The 19,126-nt window shown below is 52.4% G+C and overlaps 2 protein-coding genes across 2 annotated transcripts; one reads left to right on the top strand and one right to left on the bottom strand.

The window, feature by feature from the left end:
- Positions 1–837: 837 nt before the first annotated feature.
- On the top strand, positions 838–16,644 carry EAH_00009270 (bromodomain-containing protein, putative; the record flags this gene model as incomplete). The annotated part of the gene is made up of 22 exons (XM_013395364.1): positions 838–1,098; positions 1,356–1,544; positions 1,705–1,719; positions 2,340–3,681; positions 3,845–3,927; positions 4,277–4,435; positions 4,812–4,897; positions 5,406–5,529; positions 6,233–6,712; positions 7,556–7,877; positions 8,145–8,837; positions 9,018–9,567; positions 9,952–10,177; positions 10,410–10,591; positions 11,347–11,556; positions 11,740–11,857; positions 12,041–12,300; positions 12,484–12,792; positions 13,079–13,271; positions 13,737–14,090; positions 14,268–14,489; positions 14,710–16,644. The coding sequence occupies 22 exons, from the start codon at positions 838–840 to the stop codon at positions 16,642–16,644; spliced, it is 8,313 nt and encodes a 2,770-aa protein (XP_013250818.1).
- Positions 16,645–16,815: 171 nt separating this feature from the next.
- Positions 16,816–18,679, bottom strand: EAH_00009260 (hypothetical protein, conserved; the record flags this gene model as incomplete). Its single annotated transcript, XM_013395363.1, has 3 exons — positions 16,816–17,014; positions 17,332–17,501; positions 17,696–18,679. Coding segments are annotated over 3 exons (1,353 nt in total), but the record flags the coding sequence as incomplete, so codon positions are not given.
- Positions 18,680–19,126: the final 447 nt, after the last annotated feature.

The raw sequence follows: 19,126 nt of genomic DNA, 5'->3' as shown, positions 1-19,126 counted from the left end.
CTTTTATTATTTATTTTCCGTCAACAATGCACACCTCCTGAAACTTCGCCCCCGAGTATCGTCGAGGGGCTGTTGCTGCTGCTGCTGCATGCAGGCTTTCTTCCCTCATTTCCTTCCGTTAGGGTTTAGGGTTTAGGGTTTAGGGTTTAGAGTTTTGCTCTGCTGGCCACCCCGGTTGTTCCGGCGGTGTGTGTGTGTACACGGGATACCGCAGCAGCAGCAGGAGCGGCGCTGCGGCTGCAGCATACTTTTGGTGTTGTTGTTGGTGTTGCTGCTGCTGCTGGGCTGCTGGCTTGCTGCTGGTGCTGCTGCAGCACGGATGGCTGCTGCAGCTGCAGCAGTTCGGCTGCTGCTGGTGCTGCTGCTGCTTATTTCGTTGCCTTCTCAAGACGCAGCAGCAGCAGAAGCAGCAAAACTCCCAGTACCCTAGGGAGCAGCAGCAGCAGCAGCAGCAACATCATCAACAACAGCAGCAGCAGCAATAGTGGCGGCAGCAGAAGCGGCAACTGCAGCAGCCGCAGCATCAGCAACGGCAACAGCGGCAGCCGCAACAGCAGACGAGCTTAAGGAGTGGCAGTTGTTTAGTTCAAGCGCTGTCGCAGGAGCAACAACAGCGGCAGCAACTGCAGCAGCAGCAATACTAGCACCTGCAGCAGCAGCAACACAATCAGCTGCAGCAGCAGCGACACTTGCAGCGGCAGCACAGGAGCACCTGCGTCAGCAGCAACACTAGCGCCTGCTGCAGCAGCAACACTGACACTTGCAGCAGCAGCAGCAACTCTGACACCTGCAGCAGCAGCAACACTGGCCCTTGCAGCAGCAGCAGCAACAACAACAATGTCGGGGGGCGTCTCGTTGCGGGAGCAGCACGTTGATGCTTCCGTAGATTTTGCTACTCAGTCTATCTTGGGGTTTACTTCTTTATCCCTTGAGATCAGTGGGGCCCTTGTTGCTGCTGCTGTTGCTGCTGCAGATGCGTTTGCTGCAGCTGCTGCGGATTCTTCCGATCCTGCAGCAGCAGGAGCAGGAGCAGCATCAACAACAGCAGCAGATGCAGCAGCAGATGATTCTCGTATCCCCTTCGCTATACCTCTCCACGTAAGCCCTCCCTCTTCTGCTGCTGCTGTGGCTGCTGCTGCTGCCGTTGCTGCTGCTGCTGTTGCTGTCGTGCTGGTATTGCTGTCTGGCTGCTGCTATCCTGCTGCCGCTGTTGCAGTCTTGGCGCTGCTGCAGCCTTTTCTTACTGCTTTTAGCTGTAAGTGTCCTACTGTATTTTATTTTGATGCTGTTGCTGCTGCTGCTGTTTGCGTGCTGCTACTGTACTTCTGCATCTGCTGCTGCTGCTGCTGCTGCAGCTGCCACCCTGCTGCCGCATTTTTGGCTGCTGGGTGGATAAAACCCCCGCAGTCTTCCAGCTAGGCTTTGAGGGCCCGCAGCAGCAGGAAGATGACGCACAGCAGCAGCAGCAGCAGCAGCAACACCAGCAGCAGCCGCAGCAGCGCTTTATTCGGTTGGATCTTCTGACCTGGAGGGAAGAGCTAAAAGTCCGCATCAAACCCTAAACCCTTACCCCTAAACCCTAAACCCTAATCGAAGCGACATGCGAAGCCGTGCAGATGCACCAGTGCTTAGGGCCCTTCTTGAGGGGTCTAGGATATGATCCAAGGGTTTAGGGTTTAGGGTTTAGGGTTTGCGCGTATCGAGCGACGCTGCGCTCTTGTGTGCTTTAAGGCCTGTACACCCCAAACCCTAAACCCTAAACCCTAAACCCTCTTGTTCTGTTTGCTGCAGCGTTCTAGAGAAGAAGCTGTGAGGCCTCTGGTGTACGTACAGCTCCCTCCCTCTGTCTGCAGCGCGTTAATTTCAAGACAGAGCCAAGCCACAGCAAAACATGTAGGATATTAAAACCAGTAAATAATAAATAAATAAATAAATAAATAAATAAATTAATTAAATAAACATATACAAATATGTATATTAATAGGAGAAAGAATATATATATATTATATATATATTATATATATTATATATTATTAACAGTTATTGGCCTTATATTTATGTCGCTGGATAATAATAACATGTAATAATGATATATATTAATAATAATAGTAATATGAATGATATATATATTTATTAATATTAGTAATATTAATAACAATACTTATATATTATCAATATTATTTATCAATATTATTAATGACAGCTATCTGCATGCATGCATGCAGCTAGCTGTGTCTCCATGCATGCATACAGCTGGCTGTCTCTTAGCTAGCTGCATGCATGCAGCTGCAGCGGGTGCGTCCGTTTGTTTGTTTGTTTGTTGTTTATGTTCGCTGCAGAAGCTGAAGCTATCTGTGTCCTTTATGCTGTCGGGGCTGACAGACGGCAGCGGCAGCAGTCTCCTCTTCGTGCAGCATAAGTATAGAGACAGGAAGGGGCAGCAGCAGCAGCAGCATCAGGTGCTGCTCACGCTGCAGGGAGTCCTTCCATGCCCCCCTTGGTTCCCTACGCTGCCGCACAGCGCCTACGCAGCAGCAGCAGCAGCACCACCCGCAGCAGCAACAGCAGCAGCAGGAGACACCGCAGCAGCAGCAGCAGCAGAATCGCCGCTGCACTGCAACTGGAAGACAGTTGTTGATGTACCTGAAGGCTGCTGCGCCGTTATGCCTGGGATGCTGACGAGGAGGTTTGCTGCTGCTGCTGCTGCTAGACTTCGCCCGCTTGCTGCTGCAGCAACAGAAACGGCAGCCGCTAGGAAGAGAGTAGCTGCTGCTGCTGCAGCTGCTGCAGCTGCTGTTGCTGTTGCTGGGAGGTCTCAAGCATCAGAAACAGCAGGACCAGCATCAGCAGCAGCAGCAGGAGCAGCAGAGGCCGATGGCTCGAGCTCGGCAGCGGCTGAGCAGGAGGGAACTCCCGTTGCTGATGCTGCAGCAACAGCAGCAGCAGCAGCAGCTGCTGCTGCTGCTGCACCGGCGCAGTGCTGCGCCGACTGTGCTGAAGGCTCAGCAACGGGTTGCTGTTGCGTCTTCGGCCGGGGGGGCCCCCTGGAGTTACTGCTGCAGCAGCCGCTGCTGTGGGAGAAGCAGCTGCCGCGAAGCAGCATCTGGACGCAGCTGCTGCCTCAGGCTGCACAGCAGCAGCAGCAACAACAACAACAGCAGCAGCAGACGAAACGGGGCCAGGACGATGAGCCGATGCAGTGTGAGCAGCAGCCCGATCAGGAGGATCAGCAGCAGCAGCAGCAGCAGCCACAGCAGGAACAGCAGCAGCAGCAACACCAGCAGGAAGAATGCATGCGCGAGGTCTTCGTATTTGAGGCCCTAACTAGCCAGCGCAAAGCCGGGCGTGCAGGGGCAAAGGGTCCTGCTGCTGCTGCTGTTGCGCAGCAACAGCAGCAGCTCCTGCAGCAGCAGTTGCAACACAACAATATGGATGCACTCGTAGGAGTAACAGGAGCATCAGCAGCAGGAGCATCAGCAGCAGGATCAGCAGCAGCAGCAGAATCTGGAGGCCGCTCCGTGCTGACGTGGCTGCTGCCGCATCAGCTGCTGCTCTTTGCCGGTCGCTTTGCTGCTGTTAGCGGCAACTCGGGTGTACCGTACCCGGTGACTGCAGCTTCAATCAAGATTCAGAGCAGCAGGCTGCAGCAGCAGCAGCAGCAGCAGCAGGACACTGCAACAGGTACGCTGCTTCGGCTGTTGTTGCCGCTGCTGCTGCACCGCCAGCACCTGCCTGCTGCTGCTGCCGATGCTGCTGCTGTTTAGCTGCCGATTCAACTGAGACAGTCGTATGCAGGGCTCCGGATTGACGGTTTAGGGTTTAGGGTTTAGGGTTTGTGGTTTAGGGACAGCTGATGGCGCTGCCGTTGTTCCTATCGTCTCTCTCATCACTTTGAAGGGCTTGGAGTCTCTGTTGGGCCCCACAACTGTCCGCCTGAACCCTAAACCCTAAACCCTAAACCCTAAACCCCGACCACAAGATCGTAGAACTTCAACACATGACGCATTGGCATCCCGACTCGGTGTTTCCGTGGTGCAGAATTTGCCTGGGGGCTTCAAATATAGTGTTTTGGGTTTAGGGTTTAGGGTTTAGGGTTTAGGGTTTATGGTTTAGGGTTAAAAGTTTAGGGTTTAGGGTTTAGGGTTTAGGGTTTAAGGGTGCATTCGTATTTTCAGCAGCGTTGGAGGGAAAATGCATCTTTGCAGCCGTTCTGTGGCAGGGTTGTTATAAAGAATACTTATGGTTTAGGGTTTAGGGTTTAGGGTTTGCGTGTCAGGTGGCTTTGGCGGAGTGTTTGCGGGTGTTGGGAGAGGCATTTGGCTGCAGCCCTCCCTTCGGTTGTTTGTCTCTTCTCTTCTTTCCTCTCCGTCGCGCTGCTTCGGGGGTTTGGGGCCTCGCATCATCTTCAGGTGTCGGTGCAGCGCTGCATGCAACTGTAAGCGCTCCTGCTGCTGCTGCTGCTGCTGCTGGCGCTGCAGTTGGTGCTGCAGTTGGTGCTGGTAGTGGTGGTGGTGCTGTTGCTGTTGCTGCTGCTGGTGGAGCTGGTGCGGGTAGTGCTGCTGTTGGTGCTGTTGTTGGTGGTGCTGCTGCTGGTGTTACTGTTGCTGCTGCTGTCGCTGGTGTTGCTGCTGTTGCTGCTGCTACTGCTGCTGCTGCTTGTTGGACTGCCAAAAGCGGTGCTGCTGCTGCTTTTGCTGCGGCTACTTCCGGCGCTCCCGCTGTTGAGTATGCTCTTGCTGTAGCGGCTGCTGCTGCTGCTGCTGCTGCTTACACTGCTTCTGTTGTTGCTGCTGCTGTTGCTGCTGCTGCAGTCAAGCGATGCGTCTGCTTTGGGGCTGCGGCAGCTGACAGAAGAAGGCTGTGCAGACTGCGCCATCGCCGAGGAAATGAACCGATCGTAAACCCTAAACCCTAAACCCTAAACCCTAGTCTACAAAAGTCTCCCCTTTCCATAACCGTTCAGCAGAGAAGTGGTGACAGCATAGAGGCCCAGGCACGCAGAGGTGTCTACAGCTTGTGGTTTAGGGTTTAGGGTTCAGGGGTTTGGGTTTAGGGTTTAGGGTTTAGGGTTTAGGCAAGATTTTGCTTGAAGTCTCTGTCTTAGGCTGTGGGGTGTGTGGCGTTGTTTGGTTGTGGATTTGGGTTTTGGGGTTTAATTCTAGCCCTTAGGGTTTCAGGTTAGGGTTTAGGGTTTAGGGTTTAGTAGGGGGCTAGGTCTTACAGTCGAGGGTTTAGGGTTTGTTGCTGCTTGCCGCGTAGGGCTTGTTGTTTACGGTTTAGGGTTTAGTAGTGCCTAGGGCTTAGGGTTTGTGTTTAGGATTAAGGGTTTGGGGTTTCGGGTGTAGGGTTCTTTAGGGCTTCGCAGAAGTTGAGGGTTTAGGGTTTAGGGTTTAGGGTTTGTTCAGGCCTGGTCCGGAGTACGTCGTGAGCGGGAACTTGGCGGTGCTGCCTTTAGAGTGTCTCCTAACTGCAGCAGAAGCAGCAGCAAGCAGCGCAGCGCCTCCTTCTCGTTTGCTGCTAGCAGAAGCAGTAATTCATTTGTGGATGGAGTGCTTCTACCCTACCCATCGTTTAGCAACAGAGAAAGACATATTTAGCTGCCTATACACCGCAACCCTCATTCGCAAGCTTCTCCTCGACCTCTTCATTCAAGTACAACAAACCCCAAACCCTAAACCCTAAACCCTCAAATTCGGCTCCAGATTAACCCACTCTCCTCGCTAAACTGACGGCAAAAGTCCGATAGGATCGTTGAGGGCTTAGGGTTTAGTAGATTTAGGGTTTAGGGTTTGGGGTTAATTAGGGTTTAGTAAGGTTTAGGTGGTGTATGGACAGCGTGTTTAGGCTTTAGGGTTAAGGGTTTTACTTCCTGTTGTCTGTCTCTTATTTCGACTGCTCTATCCCTTTCTCTTTTCTGTCTGTTTCTGTCTCTCTTTCTCTTTGTCTCTCTTTCTCTCTCCATCTGTCTCTGTCTGCTTCCCTCGCTCTATTTGTCTGATAACTAGCTAGCCAGCTAGCTAGCCAACTAGCCAGCTACCTAGCTACCTACAGAGTGAGCTATCTTCCTAGCTATCTACCTACCTAGCTACCTAGCTAGCTACCCAGATACTTCCTAGCTACTTACCTAGATCGCTAGCTAGCTAGCTATCTAGCTAGCGAGTTAGCTAGCTAGCTAGCTACGTACTTCATGATTAAATACTCTTCGTTTTTTGTTTTTTTTGTTTGTTTATAGACAAACTTCGGCTCTGTGGATTTGCGTATCCGACGGTGGGAGCGTTTACAGCGTTTTTTGTCTTTGTCTGAATTGGGCTTAGAGGAGTTCCCTATTGACCCTATAGGGGCATTAAACAGCAAAAGCAGCAGCAGCAGCAGCAGCAGCAGCAGCAGCAGCAGCAACATTGGGGGCAGCAGGAGCGGCGGCAGCAGCGGATATGGTGGAGGCAACAGCATGTGGCAACAACAGCAGCAGCAGGTGCTACTTCAGCAGCAGCAGCAGCAGCAGCTGCAGCAGCAGCTACCACCTGTGGAGTGTGTGGTGTATAGTGAAGTATTTCAGCTAAAGTGCTGCGTCGTTCTGCATGCATTGGAGGCAATGCTGTCTTCGCAGTCTTTTCTCTCTTCTCGTTTTCTTCTTTGTTTTTGTTTGAACGATTTCTTAGCAAAGACAAATAGAAAAAAAGAACCACCAAACGGAGACATCTTCTGGAAACGGGTGCGTATGATGATGCTGCTGCTGCTGCTGTTGTTGCTGCTGCTGGTGCTGCTGCTGCTGTTGCTGCTGCTGTTGCTGCTCTTGCTGATGCTGATTAGGATCTCGTTGCTGCTTCTGGTTTTGCTGCTGCTGCTAGTTTTTCTGATGGTGGTTTTTGCTGCTGCTGTTGCTGCTGCTGCTGCTGCCTGGGCTGGTTTTGGTGCTGCTAGGTTTGCTTCTGGTGATTTCTTTGCTGCTGCTTGTGCTGTTGTTGCTGTTGCTACTGCTGCTGATGCTGCTGTTGATGGTGTTGCTGCGGTTGTTGCTGCTGCTTCCGCTGCTGTGCTTTCACCGTCTTTTCTTCTACGTCTGTTTCTGCGGCTTGCACTGCTTGTACTGCTGTTGCTGCTGCTGCTGTTGCTGCTGCTGCTCCTGCTGTTGCTGGTGTTGCTGCAGCTGCTGCAGGCTGTAACAGCAGCATACGTTGCTCACTGGAATAAAACCCCACAGGCGCGGAGTGGCGGTCGTTCGTCTCTGCGATTAAAAACAGAAAAACATAAAGGAGGGTTGGAGGCGCTTGAACTAGAAAACAACGAACCCGTCAACCCACAAGTAAACCCTAAACCCTAAACCCTAAACCCTTCAGAACAGGTCCAGGCGTTTCCACGAAGCCCGTGTTGAGACGGGATTGGTGTTGCGCAGGCATGCACAGCGAATAATAACCTTAAACCCTAAACCCTAAACCCTAGACCCCAAAACCCTAAACCCTAAGTCCTGCGGGTTGGGGAGAGGGGGGGTTTTTAAACCCTTGCGGATAGAAAACTTTTGAGGGTTTAAGGCTTAGGGTTTGAGGGTTTGCTGCAGGACCACGACGCCCTCGTAACGCTGGAGGAGACACTTCGCTTGTTCCGTGCTGCATTTGTTGCGGGTAGCGGCTGCCCTCAACTGTCTCTTTCTTTCATGCTGCAGCTGCAACGTAAAGGCTCCTCTATGGATCTCTTTAACTTTGCTCTCGATCTCCTAGCGCTGCAGCCGCCTCCTCCCCTAAGCGAACCACCGCAGCAGCACGGGTTGCTGCAGCAGCAGCAGCAGCAGCAGCAGCAACAACAACAACAGCAGCAGCAAGAGCACCTGCACACAAGGCCACAAGTTGATCAGGCAGGGGTCTCCGTCTTCTACCCCGCAGGTCCGTATGCATGCATTTATTCATGCATGCGGCTGCTGCTGCTGCTGCTGCTGCTTGTTTGATGGTGCTGCGGCATGCGTGTTGTTGCTGCTGCTGCATGGATGTTGCTGCTGCTGCTGCTGCGCACATTGGCTCGGCGTTACTACCACTACTACTACAACTACTGCTGCTGCTGCTGCTGCTGTTGCTGTTGCGTGCTAGCTGTGGGGCAGTTCTTGCTGCAGCGGCATTGCGCTTGCTGCTGCTTTGTTTGCGCGTTTGCTGCAGATATTGCTGGGCTTGCTGCTTTTAATCTATGGCAAGCACAGGAGACAGGCAGCAGCAGCGAACAGGCTGAGGTGTCTCTCCGTCTTGCTGCAGAGACAGCAGGATCTCCTGCTGCTTCTTCGTGGGAGTGTCTCCTCGTGCGTCTCCTCTGGCCCGTGCTTCGCCGCCAGCCCCACTCAGCAGCAGCAGCAGCAGCAGCAGCAGCAGCTTCCCGTAGCCGCAGCAGCACCCGCAACAGCACCGCCGTCAACGGCAGCGGCAGCAACAGCAGCTCCCTCAGCAGCATCTTCCCCCGCAGCAGCAGCAGCAACAACAACAACAGCAGCCCCCGCAGCAGCAGCAGTTTAGTGTATGAGGGCATATTAAGCAGCGAGCTGCTGCCTTCTAGCTCGCATCTAACCGAACGTTTGCTGCTGCTGCAGGGTTTGCACGACCCTGTTGATGTTATAGGAAGAGACGGAAATTTTATTTTAGGGTTTGGCTATGCTGGGGATATACCGGCGCCTTTAAATGCAGGCAGGGGCCCCCTCTGGCAAGCTATTAAAGAAGCACAGAGGCGCTGCTGCATGCAGCAGCAGCAACAGCAGCAGCAGCAGCAACAACAACAGCAACAGCAACTACAGCATGGGGACGATGACCCCAATGAACAAAACGGAGACTCTTTCGCTGCTCTCTGCGTGGATAATGAAAGATGTAAACCCTCACACTCGACAAAACCCTAAACCCTAAACCATTGCTGACCTTAAACTCTAGGGCGTACACACACGCACCGCAAGGAGTTCCTCTTGTTAGCGTTTCCTTGTGCAGGGGTCTACCAGACTGTGCGGTTTAGGGTTTAGGGTTTAGGGTTTAGGGTTTGGGGTGTATGTGCAGCTCCTCCTTCTGTACCGGTTGCAACGGTTGGGGGTTTGCCTTCATGGGCTCGGCTGCTGCAGCAGCGGGATTATTTGCTGCGGCTGCGAGCAGCAGGCAACAGCGCGTTATGGAGGCGCAGCGTCGGGGTGTATGTACACTCCGTGGTGCCTGGTACGCTGTCTGCTGCTCTTGTAACAGAGCTGCTGCCTCAAGCAGCAGAATGCGGCTTTGAATTCACAGGTAGCCTCTGCAGCAGCAGCAGCAGCAGCGGCAGCAGCAGCAGCGGCAGCAGCGGCAGTAGCAGTTGCTGCTGCGTGGTGGGGCGAGGTTTGTTGCAGTACGTGGGGTTCGAGGTGTCTGCGCCTGAGGGCCCGGTGCAGCAGCAGCTGCTGTCGCTCCAGCAACCAGCAGCATATCTTCATTTGTCTTGCGGCTATCAGAAGTATTGGCTGTCTTTGCTGCAGCTACAAGTTGTTGATGACGATATCATTAGAGGCAGCAATGTCTTTCTTAAAGAGGGGTCGCTGCCTCTTCGGTTTGCACTCGATGCAAGAGCAGAACGCGGCAGGTAACCCTAAACCCTAAACCCTAAACCCTAAACCCTAACCCCTAATCAAAACCCGAAACCCTAGTGAAAATCCTAAACCCTACAATGCCGTTTTTAGAGAGGGATCGCTGCCTCTTCCATTTGTATGCAATGCAAGGGCAGAACACGGCAGGCAGCTCTAAACCCTAAACCCTAAACCCTAATCAAAACCCTAAGTCAGAATCGCTAGTAACCATTCCCAGTACAACCACCAAACCCTAAACCCTAAAACGCTCAAATCCTAATAACCTCAAGCCCCCGATATTTGCAGCAACCCTAAACATCGTTAAAGATACACCCTAAATGCTAATAACCTGTACTCCCTAAACCCTAAACCCTAAACCGCCTGCGGTGTCTATGGCACAGGAAGAAAGTTGCAATGAAAGGAGATCGAATGCTGCACGGCTCCTGCAGCAGCAAAGTCCTCATGAAGGCAGCAGCAGCAGCTGCTGCAGCAACGGATGCCCCAGCAGCAGCAGCAGCAGCAGCTGCTGCTGCTGCTGCTGCTCAAGCTGCAGCAACAGCTGAAGGCCCTGAACCCACTACGGCTAGACCAGGATCGGGAGGCATGGGGACCGGAGACCGCATCACCGTAAACCCTAAACCCTAAACCCTAAACCCTGACCGCATCCATACACCGGAATGCTGTAGCTTGTTTATGTATCCCTTCATTTGTGTTTCTCGATCAGCAATAATTCCCCTTCTTTTTGTGCTAGGGTTTAGGGTTTTTAAGGGTTTAGGGTTGTTATGGGTTATTTTGTTAAGGGTGGTTAAGGGTTTAGGGTTTAGGGTTTGTGGGGTTTAGCGTTTACGCTTTGTGACAGTTTGCAGGGTCCCTAAGCAGCAGCGACAGGGCTCTTGTAGACAGCCTCAAGCGCTGCGTGCTGCAGCGGCATCCGTCTCTGCTGTCTCTTGATAATCGATCCCTAGTAGCGAAGGTGAACAGCAAAACAAAACTGCCTTTATTGTGGATTCGAGCAGACCCTAACCTTACCTGGCCGGCGAGGTAAACCCTAAACCCTAAACCCTAAATCTTAATCCCTGTTATACCCGAGGTAAAACCCTCATTAATACAATACACACCAAACCCTAAACCCTAAACCATACTATATCAAATCAGCGAGCATTCACCCTAACAATAAATAAGCCCTAGGAAACCCTAGAAAACCCTAATCAACACTAATAAACCCTACTAAACCCTAATTAACCCAAGTGTACTCTTGTAAACCCAAACCCTAATCAACCTTAGTAAACCCTAGTAAACCCTAGTAAACCCTAGAAAACCCTAGTAAACCATAGGGTTTCAAACCCTGGTAAACCCTACCAAGCGAAGCCTAACGAACCCAAGTAAACCCTAAACCCTAATTGAGCACCATGAGCCACAATAAACCCTAAACCTGAGTAAACCCTAAACCCGAGTAACCCCCAATAAACCCTAATAAACCGTAAACCCTAGTACACACTAAATCGTAATACACCCTAGATCCGAGTAAACCCTATTCTTTCGTAAACCCTGATAAACCCTAAATTCTGTTATACCCTACACCCACATAAACCGCAAACCCTCATAAACTTCAGATTGTGATTATGCTCAACCCTAATAAACCTTAAACCCTAAACCCTACCAAGAAATTCGTAGAGTCCCGGCGCGACGCATGCAGTATATTGCTGGCGAGGGTTTTATCTGTTGGGGTCTTGACACCTAGGGTTTATGGTTTTAGGGTTTAGGGTTTAGGGTTTAGGGTTTGGGCGTTGCTGAAGGATCCGGCGTTGCCAGAGCGGGTCGATGTGGGAGCAACAGCTGCTGTCGGAGACATCTGTGGGGTTTCAGCTGGAAGCAGCAGCAGCACTTGGTGGTTTGCTGCCGCTGCAGCAGCAAGGAGGTTTAGGGGGAGAGGACCCAGTGAAGGCGCATGCAGTTATTGCCCTTAGCAAAGCCCTTGCGTCGCACAGGTCTCACCCTTTCTTCCGGTACCCCCAAACCCTAAACCCTAAACCCTAAACCCTAATTCCTAGTCTTCAGCCTGTCACGCAGTCGCTCTCACTTATTTGGCCTTGGAAGAGTCAAGCGTTTGCTCCACCAGCGCAGCCTTGGCGGCGCAACGCCTAGGGTTTTAGGGTTTAGGGTTTAGGGTTTAGGGTTTGGTGTTGCAGGGCTCGTGCGGCGTTTGCACTGACCCGACTGCACAACACGGGGGGCGAGGAGTGTGGGGCCGCCTGGCAGGCCTTTGCAAACTACATATCTTCTTTCCACAGCGAAGCTGTCTTAGACGTAAACCCTTAACCTAAACCCTAAACCCTAAACCCTAAACCCTAGTTGTCGGAGCATTCATGCCCGTGCAGCTGCTGATCCGCCAGCAGCGTTCTGGCTTCAAAGTGCCTTCTTTGTTTGCTTGCATCGTATAGGGATAGATATTCAAGGGTTTAGGGTTTAGGGTTTAGGGTTTGTATGCAGGCGGAGGCCACTGAGGTGACGTCTCCTCCTGAGTCTGGCGAGGGCACAGGCAACGGCGAGTGGGGAATATCTGGAGCTCCATCAGCTTCCGCTGCAGCAGCAGTAGCAGCAGCAGCAGGGGGGCCCCCAGCAGCAAATGAAGCACGGGGACCCCTCACAGATTCTCTTAGACTTTCCTATTATGCATGCACAGCCCCTGAGAGCCGCTTTCTACGCCACTTCTTTGGGGCTGTCTCCCTTGTCAGAGACGCAAAAGGCCTGTAAGGGCTCTTGCTGCTGCTGCTGCTGCTGCTGCTGTTGCTGCTGCTGCTGCTGATTGTGCTGTTTGGTGTATACGCGTTGTTGGTGTGCACTTCGACCGAGCAGGAAACACCCAGAGGCTCAGGGTGGCGTTCATTTGCTGCTGTTGCTGTTGCTGCTGCTGCTGTTTCTGTTTTGTGCAGCTCGCCGCCTGCCTCCATCGACTTGCTGCTGCAGCCGCTGCAGCAGATGGAGCCGACAGCAGCAGCAGACAGCGCAGCTCTGCTGTCTCTTGGTGCTGCTGCGTTAGACTGTCTAGGCAACTTGAGGTGGCCATACACCCCAATGCCCAGCCTCACAGAGTCTCTACACCCCTACTTTGCTGCTGCAAAGGTAACATCCGCATCGGCAGCAGCAGCAGCAGCAGCACTTGCAGCAGCAGCAGCCCACTTGCACCACCAGCAGCACTTGCAACAGCAGCAGCAATGCTACCACAAGCAGAACCAGCCGCCGTAGCAGCAGTAGCAGCAGCAGCAGCATTCCACCAGCAGCAGCAACAGCAACAGCAGGAGCCGCACAATATTCTTGTCCTAGCAGCTTCCAAAAGGGCTTCAGCTGCAGCAGCATGTTCTTGTGTTATTTGTACAGCTGAATATGTGTGCTGCTGCTGCTGCTGCTGTTTGCGCGACAGGCTGGCTACACGTGGCTGCTGCAGTGCAGCAGCGAGGGTCCAGGGGGCCCCCTGGGCGTGGGGCTTAGAGGACGGTTTGCTGCTGGAGGGTTTTCTTGTGGCTGCAGCTGCGAGCAGCTGATTAAGGAAGAGTGTGCAGCAGCAACAACACCGAGAGCAGCAGCAGCAGAAGCAGCAGCAGCAGCAGCAAACTGGGAGACGTTCGTCTTCTCTAGCTGCAGAGGACTGGAGGCAGCTTGGATTGAAGCCTGGCGCCTCTTTAGACTTGATGCTGTCAAAGCCCTCGCTTCCCCCAGAAGAGTAAGGGTTTAGGGGTTAGGGTTTAGGGTTTTCGGAGGTGTAGGGTTTCAGGAGGCTAAGGGTTTAAGGGAAGGGTTTAGGGTTTAATAGTGTTGAGATGGGTTTAGGGTTTACGGGGGTTTAGGGAGGTTGGTTTAGGGTTTAGAGAGTGTGGTTTAGGGTTTAGAGAGTGTGGTTTAGGGTTTAGGGCAGTTTAGGGTTTAGGGTGATCTGGGTTTAGGGAGGTTGAGTTGCTGCTGCTGCTGCTGCTACGTTGCTGCATTCCGTCTACAGCATCTGCTGCTGCTGCATTTACTACTGCTTCATTTGCTGCTGCTGCTGCTGCATCTGCTTGCCACAGGTGCATCTGCTGCTGGTGTATGTGCTTGCTGCTGCTGCATGCTCTTGCTGCTTTTGCATTTGCTGGATCTGCTGCTGCTGCATTCGCTGCTGCACTTGCTGCTGCTGCTGCTGCTGCTGCTGCAGGAGATGACTTGTGCATTTTTGCGAGCTGTCTCTCGAAGTCCTTTGCTGCGGGATTTGTCTCGCCTTCGTTTTGTTGGTGGCTGCATGCGCGTGCAATTGGGGTGTATAGACAGATGGGGAGAAAGAGAGGGCCCTTCTCCTTTAAAGCCTTCTTTGCAGCCTCTAGGTGCTGCTAATGCTGCTGCTGCTGCTGCAGCTCGTAGCAGTAGCAGCAGCAGCAGCAGCTGGTTGCCGCAGGAGTTCGGGCTGCCGTTTGATTTGCTGCACTTCATCAGCAGCAGCAGCCGCTGCGCCTTCTTAGAACGGCTCTTCCCTGCTGCAGCAGAAGCACTCGCAGCCTACGACTTCCCCCTAGTAACCCTAAACCCTAAACCCTAAACCCTAAAACCTAAAACCTAAACCCTAAACCCTGAGCTGGCGATAACTAAGCCCCTCCGCTGCCTGCGCGGGAGACAGCATGCTTCGTACCCTAAGAATGTTCGGGGTTTAGGGTTTAGGGTTTAGGGTTTTAGATGATGTGCTGCCCCGCAGGTGCGAAGAGAAGCCATCCGAGCCTTGCTGCAGGTTTGCTGCGAGGGAGCTGTTAGGGTTTACAAAATCCCTGTGTCTCGCCCAGCAGCAGGAGCAGCAGCAGCAGCAGGAGCAGCAGCAAGCAAAAACAGCAACACGCAGCAGCAGCAGCAGCAGCAACAGCAGCAGTGGTGCTTAATATCCAAGTTTGTCAGCCCAGAGGAACAGGTCTTAAGGTCGCAGGTGAGGGACTGTCCTAAACCCTAAACCTTAAACCCTAAACCCTAGACCCTAGACCCTAAGCCTCGCCTGCAACAGCAGAACCCCCAATTGCTCTGCTTATTGCTGCCTGCTGCTGCTGTTGTGGAGTATCGATCCGCTTTGAAGGGTTTAGGGTAGGGTTCTTCTATGAAGACTGAGGGTTTAGGGTTTAGGGTTTAGGGTTTGCGTGTGCGTTTGCAAGGTGGGGTTGGGTGTGTATACCGCGCTGCAAGTGGCTATCTGCCTAGACACCCCAGAGAGCGATCCTCAGGGTTGCATCTGGAGCAGCTTGCTGCTGCTGCTGCAAGAGCTGCGAGCAGCAAATCCGCTGCTGTTCCTTCCCTTCTCTGGGCATGCACCCGGCATGCTGCTGCCAGATGCAGCAGACAAGTCGCAGCAGCAGCAGCAACAGCAACAGCAACAGCAACAGCAGCAGCAACAGCAGCAGCTGCAGCCGCCCCACGTGTGCTGCCTCCTTGGCTGCCTCGGCAGCCACTGCGATATCAGTCTACCTGCAGCAGCAGCTGCAGCAACAACAGCGGCAGCATCAACAACAACAGCAACAGCAGCAACAACGGCAGCAGCAGCAGCTCGACAGAACCACCTTGTGGCTGTTGGCTGCTTTGTGGCGCAAGCAGCTTCTACGCTGCTGCATTTGCATATGCAGCAGCAGCTGCAGCAGCAGCAGCTGACAGCATCAGCAGCACCGAATCTGCAGCATATTTCTTCTGTTCGTAATTTTCTCTTTGGGGTAGGGACGCCTCCTTGTTGGTTGCCGCTGCAACGGGAGCTTGCTGCTTCGCTCTGCAGCAGCAAGACGCCAGCAGCAGCAGAGGCAGCTGCTGCTGCTGCAGCGGGACTGACAGATCCTGCTGTGGCTGCTGGCGCTGCAGCGTTTGCTGCTTGCACTCGATTCAAAGAGGGCTCAGCAGCAGCAGCAACAGCAGCAGCAACATGCGTGCCTCGCCCGCCTCCACTTTCACCGCCCCGCCGATCAGCAGCAGCAGCAGCAGCAGCAGAATCAGCACAAACACCAACAGCAGCAGCAGGCCAAGCAGCAACAGCAGCATGCCCAACAGCAACAACAGAAGCCCCAGCATCAGGACGATCATCAGCAGCAGAATCAGCAGAATCAGCAGCAACAGGATCAGCAGCAGGAGAAGCAGCGGAAGGTGGTTTGGTGTGTCTGCCGGATGCATGCAGCAGCAAGTTATATTTGAGCTTTATTAGGAGCGGCAACGAGCAGCAGAAGATGTGGGGTTTTAAGCGTAAGTATATAGACAGAAAAGATAGCTTAGGAGACTGGAGAGAGGTAGCAGCAGCAGCAGTTGCTGCTTTATTAGAGCTGCCTGAAGCAGCATGGTTTGGGCCGCATCCAGAGACAACAGCAGCAGGATATAGTAAATATATTGCTGAGCCTATGTGGTTGCAAAGAGTAGAAGAAAAGATAGCAGCAAATGAATATCTACTTCCTTATCATTTCAAGCAAGATATGGCGTTGATATTTAAGAATGCACGTCTCTTTAATTCACCTCAAGATAAACCTTATAGAGATTGTTGCATTGTAGAGCAGAGGTTTCATCAGCTGTGGGCTCCTATTAATGCTGCTTTCCAAAGAGCAGCAAGACATAAAAGAATGCATCATTCTCAGCAGCAGCAGCAGCAGCAGCAGCAGCAACAGCAGCAGCAACAACAACAGCAGCAGGAAGAAGAACAGATGCACGGGGTGCAGCAACAGCAATACACTCAACAGCAGCAAATGCACGATGAACAACATGTGCAGCAAACTCCAAAAGAACAAAATATTACCTTTGACACAGATGCAGCAGAAACAGAAACAGCAGCAGCACCAGCAACAGCAGCAGCAGCAGCGGGGACATCACTTGATTTCAACACCACGCCGATGACGCCCATAACGCTACAAACGCAGCAGCAGCAGCAGCACCAACAGCAGCAGGAGGAGGAGGACTGTTTTTTCGATGCGGTGACACCGCAGCAGCAGCAGACGCCGCCGCAGCAGCAACAGGAACAGCAGCAGCAACAGGAACAGCAGCAGCAGCCGGATCAGCAGCAGCAGCAGGATCCGCAGCAGCAACAGGATCAGGATCAGCAGCAGCAGATAGGCATTCTGGAATAGCGGAATGCTGTTGCTTTTTGTGCATTTGAGGTGTACATACACCTGAAGACAGACACTGCTGCCCCCTAGGGCTGCGAAGTATGTTTGTTTGCTTATTACTTTAAAAACAACAAAAATATATTTATTATTTTGTTTTTCGTCTCAATAGCATTTATTTATTTCTAAGATATTTTATATTTCTTCTGTAGCACATGCAGCTGGAGGCCCCGGTGCTGCTGGTGCTGGTGCTGCTGGTGCTGGTGCTGGCAGCAGCAGCTCAAAGCCTGAGGTGTACAGACACCACTGCTGCTGCAGCAGCAGCTGCAGCGGCAACTCGCACCACAAATCCCTTAACTCCTCCGGGCCCTCCAGCAGGTCATCCTCTATGCTTCTGCACAAGCACACAAATAAACAACAAACAAAAGCTGCTGCTGCTGTTGTTGTTATTGGTGCGGCCGTTGTTTCTGTTGTTGTTGCTGCTGCTAATGCTGTTGTTGATGCTGCGGCCACTGCTACTGCTTATGTTCCTGTTGCTGCTGCTGTTGGTGGTGTTGCTGCTGCTGCTCATGATACGTTGCTGGCGGGCTACCAACCAGACGGCCCCCTGTTGCTGCTGCTGCTTCTTTAGCAGCAGCCAAGGTGTCTATCTGCAACAGCAGCAGCAGCAGTAACAGCAGCAAGAGCAGCAGCAACAGCAGCAGGAGTTACCTGCGGATCTCTTCGCCTTCCGGGTCAATTTTGTGCGTAGGCTCTGCTGCTGCTCTTTGGTTCAGCCGACGCGCTGCTGCTGCAAGGCTGCTGCTGCTGTTGCTGCTGCTGTTGCTGGTGCTGCTGCTGGTGCTGCTGCTTGTGGCTGGAGAAGAAGACTCAAGCGATGCCTGAACACAGTAGCAGCTACATACACATCCAGCTTCGTAAGTGCAAGAGCAGCAGCAGCAAAAGAAAACGCAGCAGCAGCAGCAGGTGTTGCTGCAGCAGCAAAGACAGCCAATTCAACTCGACTAAGGGGAACGCAATAGCAGAGACAGCAGCAGCAGCCGCAGCAGTAGCAGCAACAGCAGCAGGCACTTACCAACACAGCAGAAAGGGCCTCCCCCTCCCCAGCTCCTCCTTGCTGCTGCTGCTGCTGCTGCTGCTGCTCTTTGTCTATTTCTGCAAGTACGCTAAGGAAAGGACGAAATGTAGCAGAAGTGTTAAGGGGTGAGATCTCGCTGGGGGCGGTGCTGCTTCTGCTGCTGCTGCTTCTCCTGCTGCGGCTGTTGCTGCTGCTGCTTCTCCTGCTGCTGCTGGTTCTACTGCTGCTCCTGCTACTGCCGCTGCTTCTGCTGCTGCGTATGTCGTGTGTAGGACGTGACGTGGCAGCACTAGAAGCCGCTTCCCCGCTGCTATCTGCTGCTGCTTCTTCTGCTGCTGCTGTTGCTGCTGCTGCTGGTGATCCATGTTCTGTATCGTCTGTTTCCGCTCGTGCTGCTTGAGCTTGTGCTGCTGCATCTTCATCTGCTGCAGCGGGCGTTGTGTCTCTGTCTTCCCCTACCAGTACATCCGCCGGCTGCTGCTGCTGCTGCTGCTGCTGCGGGGCCTCAGCATCAGGCTTAGTTTGCTGCGTCGCTTCTTCCGTTTGCTTTGCATGCGACTCGCTCTGGAGTTGCTGTTCGCGTTGGTATTCGGGAAGAGGCTTTGCTGTTGTTGCTGTTGCTGCTGCTGCTGCTGCTGCTTCTGCTGCTGCTGCTGCTGCTGCTGAGTCCTCTGCTAGGAAGACCCATCGGTATAAAGTAAAGTCGGGCAAATCTAACAGCGTAGCCAACTCAACAACTTTAACTCCGGCAGCAAGCAGCGCGAGAGTGTTGCTGTCTCCAGCTGCTGCTGCTGCTGCTGCTGCTGCTGCTGGTGCTGGTGCTGCTGCCCCTGCTTCTCCTGCTGCTGCTGCTGAAGGAGAAGCAGCAGACCCAAGAGCCCCTGAAAATATTCGAATTAACTCTGTCATTATAATTGGCCAAACGGGGGTGCGAGCAGCGAGAGGAAGCCGCAGCAGCAGCACCCGCACGCACAGAAACACCTGCACACAAACCCTAAACCCTAAACCCTAAACCCTGAACCCTAAACCCTAAACCCTAAACCCTGTAGAGCAAACTGCGCTGAGAGGAATAAAGCTATAAATATTATATGAAGGAATAAAAGGAGACAGTAAAAGAGACAGAAATATGCAGAGGAGATCAAACGAAACACCGCCTGAGCAGCATAAATATATGCATATGCATATTTATATTACAATGCATTATATATATAAACATATATATATATATATATATATATAGGTACTTCATATATATATATATATATTTATGTACATATACATATATATATATTATATCAAATATATATAATATATATTTCATTTGCGTGATAAGAAGAGACACGTCTTCATTTGAATGTACAGGTTCATATATATATATATATATATATATATACATATATAAACATATATATATGTATAAACATATAT

Source organism: Eimeria acervulina, genomic scaffold (assembly GCF_000499425.1).
Source record: "Eimeria acervulina Houghton genomic scaffold, Eah_scaff46, whole genome shotgun sequence".
Classification (NCBI taxonomy): domain Eukaryota; phylum Apicomplexa; class Conoidasida; order Eucoccidiorida; family Eimeriidae; genus Eimeria; species Eimeria acervulina.
The sequence above is the reverse complement of the archived record's forward strand: the minus strand, read 5'-3'. Positions and strand labels throughout refer to the sequence as shown.